This window comes from Canis lupus, chromosome 2 (genome assembly GCF_003254725.2).
Source record: "Canis lupus dingo isolate Sandy chromosome 2, ASM325472v2, whole genome shotgun sequence".
NCBI classification, from domain to species: Eukaryota; Metazoa; Chordata; class Mammalia; order Carnivora; family Canidae; genus Canis; species Canis lupus.
In genome coordinates this window covers 6,671,463-6,685,228 of record NC_064244.1, presented here as the reverse complement: position 1 = coordinate 6,685,228, position 13,766 = coordinate 6,671,463, and the positions used below count along the sequence as shown (strand labels likewise).

Genomic DNA, 13,766 nt, shown 5'->3' with positions numbered 1-13,766 from the left:
TGGCCCCTCAATTTTAGCTCCATTGGCTGTTTTCGGATGTCTCCACATAGGTAGATAGGTTAGTTGGTTTCTTTCTCTCCTCTCTTCCTCCCTCCCTCCATTCTTTTCTCCCTCCTTTCCTCTTTTTTCTTTCATTTTATCCAGATGTTTTATTTATTTATTTATTTTTTGGCAGGAACTTCAGCCTATTTCAAGATAATATGTCATAGCTAGAAATTAAAGTCAGTTCCCTCCTTCCCTCATTTTAGTAATATTTATTGGTACCTACTATTTGTCAAGCACTATGTTAAGAGCTGGGGAAATTGCATAAAGATTGTACCCAGTATCCAGGTTAAAAAAATAGATTGTTACTGTACCACAGAACTCCCTCTATACTGTCCCTCATCCTGTCCCACCAAAAGGTAACCATTGTCCTGAATTTTATGTTACCACTCTATTCTTTAGTTTCACATATGCATGTATCCTTAAACAGTACTTTATAAAAGTTTTAGATGTTTTTGAATTTTATAAAACCGAAATCATATAACATATATTCTTTCATTAATTTTTATTCTTAGTACAGCAATTAATATTTTAACAAACGATACTAAAAAAATATCTAAAGATGGACTACCACAAACAAACATAGATAAAGCCCTTTAGCCATAAATAGGACACAGCACCATATAGAAACTTTGATTTTGCTTTTGTGCTTATGGTTTGTGCTCTGAGAACTAGACCATGACTTTGTTCCTCTTTGTTACTGAAGCAAATAGCATACAATGAAGTTCAGTAAGCAAGAGCTAAAATAAGTCAAGAATGAAAAGAAAATCCCCAGTGGTTATGAGCAGTGGCCACAGGAGACACAGGATGTCAAAGGTAGAACATAGGTGCTTCATAGTAAGTTTGGGATTTAGGGGAGGGCAATGTTTAATCTTTTTAGTCTTGAGCATATTAAGAACTTGGCTTGCTCGAGCCTTTGGGGCAATTTCTGTTAGGAGGGTCTGGAAAACTGGGCTTGCTCACTCAATGAGATGTAATCCTGACATTTCCCTGAGTCAGTTTCAACCCCCACAAAGCGTCTCACCGTGTGTCAGTGTGAAGTTTTGTAAATTTGTAATGTGTCTGTGCCAGATGCTTCACTGTCATCTTTTAGCCTTCTTTTGTGAGAGCTGGCTCTACCAAATACAATAGGTATGTCAAAAATTAATAATAGAAAACAATTTCTTTTTAAATTTTAACTGTATCATAATGTGAAATATCCCCTCATTCCTCACCCCTCCCCTGCCCCAGTCCATTATACTTTTTAAACTAGATTCTGGTAGCTAATGAGTAATAGAGACAAAATGTAGTTTTTTTTTCACCCTGGTGAAATACTGCATTATTTGTTATTCATGAGTTCTTGTTTTCTTGGAATATTGTTTGATGAAATATGTGGGTGATGTGTACCCTCTCATTGCCTGGAGGCCTTTTAGATTTCCTCAGTTAGGGTATTTTCCTTTTGTTTTTAATAAACTTTCAAATAATTGTAGAGAAGAGCCACTGGATGATAGTATAACTAAGCTGTTTTAGTACCATGTCTCCCCAGACCCACTCCCAAATTAACAATCAACATTTTACAGTATATCCTCACAAAATACATAGAACGAGTAAAAGCGGGGTGGGGGGGGAGCTGCTGTCTTTTAAACATAGTCTAGAAGCCTCAGTTACTCCTGCATCTTGCCGGCATCAGGCCTCTTTTCTTGTGCCTCTGTGTTGTCATCTGCTTTTTGAATAAGGTTCAGGAAAGTTAATACAACAGGAAATCCTTACTGGAGTTAGGTAAGTCTTCTGTCCAAGCAGAGCAGAGTCATGTTTTTGCCTATAAAGAAGTGACAGTCTAGATGGCCATGAATGTCCTTGGTTTTCATTGCTATGCTTGCTGAGTTTAGTTTGGGATTAAGCATCTGTGAACTGGTCTCATGATTCTCTTGAGACCTAGAAGGGCTTCTGTTTCAGGAATTCAGGTTGAGAAGAGATACTTCACTTACCTACCCTGAATTGAAGATTCATTCAAAGGAGCTCTACATTGGTAAGACAGAGGCTTATTTTTAAAATTTGTAACAGGTATAAGAATTAACTGCATGTCTTAAATATATTTTATACACATATATTTTAAAATTAATAATTTTCACTTAACTTGAAGCTAAATGATCCAGCAAACTGATCCATTTCAATATTGTCCCAAACCAAGAGAAATGGAAAAATAAATGTCTTAGAACAATCAAGATAGATTCCAAAGTGACCAGGTGGTAACATCTATTCTTGTTTATAGAATGCTATTATGTGCCCATATTTTGTGGAGAGTAGTCATTACTCTGAAGCCACACTCCTGGGGTTGAATCCAGGCTCTGTCACTTACTAGCTGGGTGGCTTTGGGCATGCTACTTTAGTAGTCTGTGTCTCAGTATTTTTCATCTTTCATATAGAGATGATAATAGAATTGATATAGGATTATATGTGTTAATACTAGTGCAGGCATTAGAACAGTGCCTGGCATAAGGGAAATGATGTGGGAAACAAAGGCAGAGGAAAATATAGATAAAATTAAATGTCCTTATAACCTGCAGCCCATTGACAAATACTTGAGGAAAGCAGAATATAATGTTCTTCCAGGAAACTCCTATTTCATGTTAATGCCTTGCTAGAGGTAAAAACAACCTTGGTTTAACAATAGTAAGGAGTCTGGTAACCTGCATCTTCTTTAGTATGTGTAGATCCTTTTGAAGCTTCCTTTATCTTTACTTCTTCCAACATACATAATTGCTCCTCAAAATCCTGAGGCAGGAGGCAGCAGAAGGCACCAGGGAGTAGCAGCTCTTTCTGCCTATGGGCCTGTCTCCATACTTTAATAAAACCATCATTTTACGCTGAAGATGTCTCAAGAATTCTTTCTTGGCAGTCGGCTCCAGACCTCACAGAACCTCACATGTGTTCATAAACTACATCAGTAAATAGTCAGAAAATATTAACTATTATCTTATTTACTCTTACCTTGTTATTTATTATTACATATACTCTTCTCATGCTTGGTGATCTAGTTTACATGTATATAGGTAATTATAACTATAAATGAAAAGGAAATAGACAATTTTAACAGTATGTTTATGTTTTATACTTAAAATATGACAACTGTTAGTTCAAAACAAAGAAGCAAAAAGAAAAACACATTAAAAAAGCCTAAGAACTCAAAAGGTTTAGCAGTCTTGGTGTTTAGTGTAAGAGAAAATAGCCATAAACCTTCAATAGCTCCAAAGGGCATCAGTGTTTTTCAGAATCATCTCGTACTTAGTGTTCAAAGTAACAACTCTGACTCAGGGAGAAAATGTTAAATTCTGTCCATGGTGTTCAGTTCAGAGAAGCCTGAAAGTGTTCTGCCTTATAAGAAGATTTTAAAACAAAGTTTTTAGAAAAGTATTTAAAGACCCATTTCTGGAGGATTTTGAATTATATCAGTTTTATCATATTTGCATTTTCTTTTTGCCTCTTCCTTCAGGTGGAGCAAAATTAGTTTTTATGAATTATATGTAAATGTGACTAGTTTTCAGAATTATATGTAAATATGATCCTTAGACACAAGCATTGTTTCCATTAAAGACCAAACATACTCAAGTTTAGCCTTTGTTTTAGCCATTGCATTGCTCAGTAGTACCTTCATACAAAATCTTCATGACTGTCAAGCTGGCCAGGTTTTGTTTTGCAATTATGTTCACCAGGAATTGAGATGAATTATATGTCTTACCAATTATGTGTTGCAGTGTCTTCTGTAGTGTTTACATATACATTGTTGAGGAAGGAAAGACCATTTTGCTCTAAAGTCTTTTTAAAAATGTTTGATTTTGATATAAAACATGTGACATTAAATTTACCATCTTAACCATTTTTTAATTTTAAGTTCAGTAGATTAGCTCTATTCACATTGTCGCATAACAGATATAGAACTCTGTCATCTTGCAAAACTGAAATGCTATATGCTCACTAAATAAGTCCTCAGTTCCCCTTTCAGTCTCTGGCAATTACCATTCTACTTTCTTTTTTGCTATGAATTTAATTACTTTAGAATCACATACAAGTGACTTTATATGGTATTTGTCTTTTTGTGACTGGCTTATTTCACGTAGGATCCTGTCCTCAAGGTTCATCTATGTTTTAGCATGTGACAGGATTTCCTTCTTTTTAAATACTTAATAATAATTCCATTGTGTAAAAAAAAAAAATTCCATTGTGTGTATATAGTACATTTCCTTTATCCATTAATGAACATTTGAATTGCTTTTACCTCTTGGCTATGGTGAATAATGCTGCAGTGAACTGGGTATCAAATATTTCTTTAAGACTTGCTTTCAGTTATTTTGGATATATAGCTGCAAGTGGGTTCCTGGATTATACGGAAGTTCTGTTTTTAATTTTTTGAGAAACCTCCATATTGTTTCCATAGTGGCTGCACTATTTTATATTCCCACCAACAGTGCATAAGGACTCTAATTTCTCTACATCCTTGCCAATATTTGATAGTGTCCATAATGTGTCCATAATAATGGTTATAGGCTAATACCTCATTGTAGTTTTGATTTGCTTTCTCTAATGGTTAGTGAAGTCAAGCATTTTTTCATATGTGTCTTGGTCATTTGTCTATCTTCTTTGGAGAAGTGTCTGTTCAAATTTTTTGCTGATTTTTAAACCAGGTAATTTATTGTTGTTATTGTTGAATTGCAGTTTTTATATATTCTAGGTATTAACCCCCTATCAGGTATGTTGTTTACAAATATTTCCTCTCATTTTATAGGTTGCTCTTCAAACTTGATTGTTTCCTTTAATGCATAGATGTTTTTAAATTTGATGTAATCCCATTTGCCTATTTTTTGCTTTTGTTGCCTGTGCTTTTGATGACATATCCAAGAAATCATTCCCGAATCCAATGTCATGAAGTTTTTCCCATTTCCTTCTGGAAGTTTATGGGTTTAGGCCTGAATTTAGGTCTTTAATCTATTTTGAGTTAATTCTTGTGTGTACTCTAAGGTCAGTGTTCAACTTAATTCTTTTGCATGTGGATATTCAATTTTCCCAGCATCATTTGTTGAAGAGATTGCCTTTTTTTTTTTTTTTTTTTTTTTTTTACCCCCATTGCATGGTACTGGAATCCTTGCAAATGTTATTTGATCATTATATTTGAGGGCTTATTTCTGGGCCCTCTACTCTGTGTCTGTGTACCACTTCGCTTTGCTGTTATGCCAATACCACATTGTTTTGATTACTGTAGTTTTGTAAATGTTTTTGAAATTACAAAGTGTGAGACCTGCAAATTTATCTTCATTTGCAAGATTGCTTTGACTATTTAGGGTTCTAGAGATTCCATATGATTTTTAGGATGGTTTTTCTGTTTCTGATAAAAATACCATCAGGATTTTAATAGAGATAGCGTTGGGTAGCATGAGAATTCTAACAGTGTTGTCTTCTAATCCATGTACATGGCTGTCAGTTCATGTATTGGTATATTTAATTTTTTCAGCAAGTTTTGTAGTTTTCAGTTTGGTTAGGTTACTCCTAAGTATTTTATTCTTTCTGAAGCTATTATAAGTGGAATTGTTTTTTAAATGTCATTTCTGGATTGTGATTGTGTATAGAAACTCAATCAATTTTTTTATGTTGCTTCTATATCCTAGAACTTAGATTAATATGGTTATTAATTCTAACAGGGTTTCTTTATTCTTTTATTTTTGGCAAAATCTTTAGGGTTTTCTACATGTAAGATCATGTCTTCTGCAAACAGATAATTATACTTCTTCCTTTCTTTTTGAATGCCTTTTATTTATTTTCTAATTACTCTGCCAAGGACTTCCAGTAATCCTGAATGGAAGTGACAGAGGCTTTGCCTTGTTTCTTATCTTAGAGGAAAATCATTCCACATTTCACCATTGGGCATGATGTTAGCCATAGGCTTTTTATATATGGCCTTTATTATGTTGAGATAGTTTCTTTCTGTTCCTAGTTTGTTGAGTGTTTTTATTATGAAAGGGTGTTGAATTTTGTCAAGTGCTTTTTCTAAATTACTTGAAATGGTCATGTAGTTTTTGTCCTTCATTTTGTCAATATGTTGTATTGTATTGAATGATTTATAAGTTGAATTATCATTGCATTCCAAGAATAAGTTCCACTTGGTTATGGCGTGTAGTCCTTTTAACTGAATTTGGCTTGCAATTTTGTTGAAGATTTTGTTGAAGATTTTCACGTCAATATTAATCAGGAATATTGATACATAGTTTTCTTTTCTTATAGTATCTTTGTCTGATTTGGTATCAGGAAAATGTTGGCTTCATAAAATGAGTTAGGAAGTATTTTCATTTCAATTTTTATAAGAGTTTGAGGAAAAGTTTGGTGTTAATTTTCCTTTGGCTCTTTGGTAGAATTGCCCATTGAGGCTTTCTGGTCCTGTGCTTTTTTCTCCATTGGGAGGTTTTTGATTCAGTCTTCTTACTAGTTATAAATCTATTCAGAATTTTTATTTCTGTATGACTCAGACTTGATAGGCTGTAGATTTTTAGGAATTTTTTTAAAGATTTTATTCATTTATTTGACAGGAAAAGAGCACAAGCAAGGAGAGCAGCAGAGGAGCAGCAGAGGGAGAAGCAGACTCCTCACTTAGCAGGGAGCCTAATGTGGACCTCAGTCCCTGGACCCTGGGATCATGACCTGAGCTGAAGGCAGACACCCAAATAACTGAGCCATTCAAGCATCCCTTTAGGAATCTATTTTGCTTTAAACTCTTGACCACCATCTCTTTCCATGTGGACCTGGATTACTCCCAGGAACACGACTTTGATTGTAGGTTGTCAAGACTATCCTTAGTATATCTCTGCTGATGGCTTAGTAAGTATGGGCATTGTAGTTTCATTAAAGAGGGTATCCAGTCTTGTGAGTAGCTACCTCATTCAGAGGAATACTAAATCTTGACATAAGAAGCTTAATGTTTATCAAAGGCCATCATGGAACAGATACCTCCATGGAGGTTGCTCTTTCCATTTCTACCTTTTGGGACTTCTATAAAGATAAAGTAGAAAGATGTAGGCTTGAATATCTAAAATGAATGAATGTTTTGAATACCCCAAATGAGTATTTTAAGTGAATATTTTAAATGAATGTTAAATTAGGGTAAGATTCTGAAGATTTTTTCTTGTATTACATGAGGATCTTTTCAAAATTCTAAATCTCTAAAGAGAAAAACTATAGAAAGCAGCTCCTCAATCCAAATATGATCCACCTTAGTTGAGTAGTAATCATATTTATATAGATTTTTAAAAACTAGTTTGGATACTAAACTAGTTGCCTAATCTTGAAAATGTATAAGTTTGATTCTGAGGTGGCAGAGTTAGAGTAGCTACAGAATGGTGATGGCAGATGGAGCAAGAAAGCATGGCAAGTTCATTGCAAATTTATGATAATTAATAGAAAAATAAGCCAGGATCACTTTTATACTCTAAGGCAAACATATAAGCAATAGCACATTGAGTTCTATGTAGATCCTACCGTTTCGAAGTATAGCAAGATGCTATTCTTTCATTGATATTAACTGACAATGTTTTTTTCTTTTCTTTGAAAATATAATTTAAGGATAAAAAAAAGAATTTGAGGTGACTAATAAGTTATATTACTTTTTCCAAAATAAAATTAGGAAACTTTTTTTTATTCTCAAGGGACTTTATATTTGGTCACATTTATCTGATAGGTTTTTCTTAACTTTCATTTTTATTTCAAATTTAGAGTTAGCTTGTAAAGAGGTATTCTTATTCCAGTAAACTTTCAGATCTCTCTTAAACATTTAGAATTTTCAACTGAATTACTGTTGTAGTACTGTCGTATTATCAGGTAATTTAATGCTGTTTTAAGAAATAGCATTAACCTCCAAATTCCAGTGAGGCAGAATATTTAGAGCACACTATTTATTCTTAGTATCTAAGAGAGACTTAGTTTACCTGGATAAACCTATGCTGTGTGAATGTTTACTAAATATAACTCACAAGAAATTTCACATGCAATGTCCATAGTATTACAATCTAGTTAATGGGTTAATGATACCACACTTTATTACTCTTCTGAGTATCCTTTGTTTCTTCCTTTCTGCCTGACCTTTTAGCTCTAGAGTGTCCTGAGTCTCACCACTTTGGACCTCTGTCCTTTACAGCCTGTAGGCATTCCCTTAGCAATCTGGTCTTACCGGATTTCATGGCTTTACCTATCATCTTTGTGCAAATCAGTCCCAAATTACATAGCCCAGACATCTCTTCTAAACTCTGTACTGTTTTATCAGCCTGCCTATTTGATATCTACAATTAAGTGTTAAATAGCACTTCACACTTAACACTTGCAAAACTGAACTGCTCTTTCGTCCAAGTCTTCTCTACCAGGAACTTTTCCTAGGTCAATGATGGCAGCTCTAGTCTTAAGGTTGCTCAGGCCAAAAAAAAAACCAGAATAATATCATCCTTCACTTCCTCTTATATCCCATATTTAACCTATTAGGATATCTTGGTGTTTCAGTTGTCTTCAAACTGTACATGAATTTGACTGAATGATTGTTCATACAAATTAAAAAACTAAGGCTCAGAGAAGTTAAGAGAACATCCCAAGTTCACATAGCTAGTTAGTGATAAAGTGATAATTCAAATCCTTATTTTCTGACTGACCACAAATAATATGCTCTATTCATAATACTAGTGCTTCTGCAAAGCAAATGTTATAATTGTTTATAATTTATATAGCTTAGAAATACGATCTGACCTATTGTGTAAATGGATCTTTATAAATAGTATGTGTTATTTCAGTTCGGTTTTCTAGGAATTTTCTAAGCCCAGAGCAGTTATTTCATAAATACTTGCCAACTCAGTTAAATTGATTGGTACTTCTCTCTTCTTGTATATTGCTCTAGATCAGGAACTGTGTTTTCAATTTCAAGGTATAATTAGATATAAATTGTGTATTAGGTAAAAAAAAAAAAAGGCTGGGGGGTAAGGGTGGAATTAATGAAATAAAATATTCAAGGAGGTCTCTTCGAAAGAGGTTAGACATGTTCTTATTATATCTGTATGAATTTAGGACATATATTAGCTCTTGCTACCTTATATATAAATGCTTTTCTATTTCTTAGAGTTTTCATGGTATGTAATATTGATCTTGATACCAATCATTAAAGTTTAGATTGTGGAATTATTATTTAAATTATTTAGAGTCTTCTCTTAAGGGCTTCTGTTTTAAGGAGACATTTTATAACTAAAATCCATTAGATTGTAAGATTTTCTAGTTGATTATAATGGAAAAAGTCAAAGGATTAGCATCTTGGTAGAGAAATAGCAGAAAAGTTTCAGTGCTGTCTATTGTCTTGACATACTCCTGTTTCATTGATGTACTGTTTGTATTTTAATAGAATTTATTCCATGCTTATATCATTTAATGTAGCAGAAATGAAGTATGTTAAGCCAAATTTTATGAGACTCAAGTGGTATCTTTGAAAGAAGCCAAGATTAAACTTTTGAGAGATATCTGTTATATCTATTTATGTGACATATTTAGAAAGCTGATAATTTTTAAAATTTATGTACAGGTAGAACACTTATCTATGCAACAGATTTTAGATGAAGAACCCTCAGGATCATTATTATTTTTTTAAATTTTTATTTACTTATGATAGGCACACAGTGAGAGAGAGAGGCAGAGACACAGGCAGAGGGAGAAGCAGGCTCCATGCACTGGGAGCCCAACGTGGGATTCAATCCCGGATCTCCAGGATCGCGCCCTGGGCCAAAGGCAGGCACTAAACCGCTGCGCCACCCAGGGATCCCAGGATCATTATTTTTATCTTTTTTTTTTCTCTTCTAAATTTTCACCTTAAAGTTTACTTGTTTTATTTCACCAATTTGTGTTATTTTGTTCCAAGGATGAAAATTTGATGAATATTTAATTCAGAGAAGCAAGTTTCACATCCCAAATTCTGTCCATCTATATACTTTTCTGCCTACTTTTGCTGTGATAGAAATATTTAGCATGGAATCTTTTTAAAGACATTCTTATAGGCTTTGGAAATACTTCTTAAAGCAATAAGATGATATTTGAAGCATCAAACCCAAAAGCCATGCTTAGAAATTTAGTCCCTATGGCAACTGAATGAATAAATGAATAAAGTTGTGTGGCGCCTACATCCATGATGGCGTATATTTAGAAAGGAAACTGTAGCTTCTAAAAAAGTATCTGTTGACAAACAAATATAAAATAAGAGTTCAAAAAAGAGATACTTTATTTCTGGAAAATGTGATAGTTCTGTTACCATTTGCAGTGATGGATATCTGTGGGTCTTTATACTGTGAAATAAACTGTGATCAACTCTACTGCTATCTTTTCTTTTTCATAGTGTATGCCAATTAAAGGCCTAGGATTCGTGCTTGGAGCCTACCAGTGCATTTGCAAAGCAGGATTCTATCATCCTCAAGACTTCTCAGTGAACAGCTTTCAGAGTAAGTGTCCTTCGCTTCTCTACATACATATGAATACACATAATATATATGATTATTAATTATTCAGATTTTCATTTTACATTGTTGGAGTTATTTGTTTCAATCTCCACTGGTTTGGTAGTATTTCATCCCTTAGAGTTTTTGCTTTGGTTTGTCATCTTTCGTGCCCTGGAGTACCACAAAATAATGTGTTTATTTTAAGTATGTTTTAGTTTTCAATACTTTTCCTAAAATAATGTTAGCTGTGTAGTAAAATCAATTGGGATTCAGTTATTGAGAGCTGTTGCTACAGAAATTTACTAAACCTAATTTTGCTAGTTTGTTTATTAATTAATTAATTAATTAATTTACAAAAAAATGATTTTATTTATTTATTCATGAGAGACACACACACACACAGAGGCAGAGACACAGGCAGAGGGAGAAGCAGGCTCCATGCAGGGAGCCTGATGTGAGACTCCATCCAGGGTCCCCAGGATCACAGTCTGAGCTGAAGGCGGCGCTAAACCGCTGAGCCACTGGAGCTGCCCTATTTATTAATTTATATATTAATTTTCTACACTGCATAAAGAACTATCATAAATTTAACATTTTAAAGACCATACATTTATTATCACAGTTTTCGTTTGTTACCTTTCCAGTCAGAGGTGAGGTTGGCCCTCTGTCTCACCAGGTGACATCTGTGATGCAGTGTGATCCTAGGCCTGGGGTCTTCTTCCAAGCTCATTCATGTCAGTATCTCACAGGCTCCTGGGTTTTTTTTTTTTTTTTTTCTAGATGTTAGTCAGCTGAGGCTTACTCTGAGCTCCTCTGAGTTGCCTTAAGGCCTATTCATGTGACCCTCTTACTGCATTGCAGCTCACCTCTTCAAAGCTAGCAAAACAATTTCCTCAATCTGGTCAGATTGAACCATATATAACATAGTATAATGAGAGTAAGTATCCCACCACTTTACCTGATAATGTAACCTAATCAAAATAGAGACCATCTCATCATATTTACAGATCCACTCACATTCCAGGGGAAGTGATTATACAAGGTATATACTCTAGAATCAAAACTTGGTCATCTGCTATTATATTCCTACTTCAGAAAATGTCAGTGTTACAATTTGAATATTGACTTTTTTACTTTATCTCTAGAGAATGCAATGTTGCCACACTAGCTTGTAGTCAGCCAATGGATATAATAGCTAAGAAGGAGTATAGTGGTAAAAAAGTTGGTTTCATAGGAAGTTAGGGCTTGAGGTTTACTGAAACTGAGGTACGGGTATCTTTTAGATAGTCATTCACAAATCTTTGCAAGCCTTACTGGTCTTTATAGGAATTTGCATTTTTACTAGGCACAGTTCAAAGGGTACATTGAGATTGAAATCTGAGTTTCTTCCTCTAGGAATTTTGGTAAAATTTGTAGATTTTTGTTTTGTTTTGTTTTCTCCTGGAAAACATTCTTGGAACTGAATCTGTTTACATTTAAGTTATAAGCTCTGGAGATGAGTAACATTTCGCTCTGTCCTCAGTCATATAGTTCAGAGGTCAGCCCTTGTTCTATGAATAATTACAGGTATAATTCTCAAATGGCCTTCAGGCTTCTGTTCGCACAGGCCCTGCCCAACACTTTCCTCTTACTTGAGGGTGGGACCCGTGAATGCAGGGAGGTGGTCACCCCCTGTTTAGGCTGTATTATATAGCAAAGGTGATAGTTTAGTCACCTATGTGATTATGTTGCATTAAAGAAAATTCCTTCCCATCGTAGCTGACCGAAGGGAAATTCTAGTGCTGGCCTTGAAGAAATAAACTACCTTGTTGTGTGAGGGCTGTGGCTAAAAACTGAGTGAGCCCTCTGAGAGCTGAGAGCAGATCTCACAGGCAGCAACCAAGAAAACATGGACCTCAGTTCTATAACTCAAGCAACTAAATTTTTCTAAAAGCCTGAATACACATGGAAGGAGATCCTGAGCTCCACATGAGAAGACAGCAGGCCAAAACCTTGATTTCAGTCTAGTAAGACCCCGAGCGGAGAGCTCGCTACACTGTGCCCACACTTCTGATCAACAGAAACTGGGAAATAATGAATAGGTATGTTAAGCTCCCAAATTTCCAGTAATTTGTTATGTAGCAGTAGAAAACTAATACAATAGTAGTGACGATAACATATTTTCAGAGTAGACATGCTTTTCCTTGTATCTGTGTGTACCAAACCATGGCAATACCAGAGCTACTTTGGCATTCTTCACATTTACGGTCCAGACATAACAGATGATTCAACACTGAAGAATTAAGGGAATAGGTTTTAGCTTATGTTCTGTGAAGGTATTTTGTATCTGGTTTACCCACATTTGTTCTCAGCTCCCACTATGTGACTGAAATAAAACATCTAAATATTTTAGAACCAGAGAATGACTATGCCATTTGCTTATAACACCACCAGGAGAAACTAGTTAACCTTTAACAACTTATCTTTATTTAATTTGCACACTCCTACTTTCTTCCTTATTTTAAAAGCCAATGTTTTTCACTGGACCTACTTTTTCTAAGAAAAGGCGGCTTCTCTGCGTAAATCTAACTCCTGTGTTGTACACACTGCAGTCATGGAAAAGAGGCCACAGTTTTTAGAAAGACGATCTATATTTAGACATTTAGCTGTGATTCAGGTTTGACCTTAGCACTTACTTAATCAGACTTGACCTTCCCCAATGACAGAGCAGAAGGCTAGCTATATGTTATAATTTGAAGTCAGTAAAGTGTTCTTTGACCAAAGCTGTCTTTCCTGATGGCCTGTCAGATTGCAGGAAAATCCATTATTATTCCTTCCTTGTCCTAAAGAGATGAACAGGGATCTGAACAGGAATCCTTTTCATTGTCAGGATTAGTCAATGACTAAGGACTATCCAAACTTTCTTTTGTATTCCTGGTTATTATAAAAACATGTACTGTATTAAAATATTAAACATATACTATATTTTAATATAGTCAGTATTTTAATCATAGTATTCAGGTGTTCATGGCACATATTAAATGCTCAAAAATATTGTTGTATATTGATTGTTATTTGGAAGTTGGTATCTATTCTGCTCATCTCCTTATGTTCTTAAAGAGCTACCCATGACTTAAGGAATGACTGCATATAGCTCTGTACCCTTTGTCAAGGGTAAAGAAGGCATTAGAAACCCCCAAAATGAGATAACATATGTAAACCTGCTAGCATAATACAATGGCATATGATAAATGTTTGTAGGTATAGTTA

The 13,766-nt window shown here is 34.6% G+C and overlaps 1 protein-coding gene across 2 annotated transcripts in view; it reads left to right on the top strand.

Annotated features, from left to right (window-relative positions):
• The window catches only part of GPR158 (G protein-coupled receptor 158), a 409,138-nt gene that overhangs the window by 186,389 nt on the left and 208,983 nt on the right, over positions 1 to 13,766 (top strand). For both annotated transcript variants that reach the window (XM_025463914.3, XM_049099715.1), the window contains exon 3: positions 10,418 to 10,520. In XM_025463914.3, the coding sequence (XP_025319699.3) occupies positions 10,418 to 10,520 (103 nt within the window). The remainder of the gene's footprint in view (positions 1 to 10,417; positions 10,521 to 13,766) is intronic.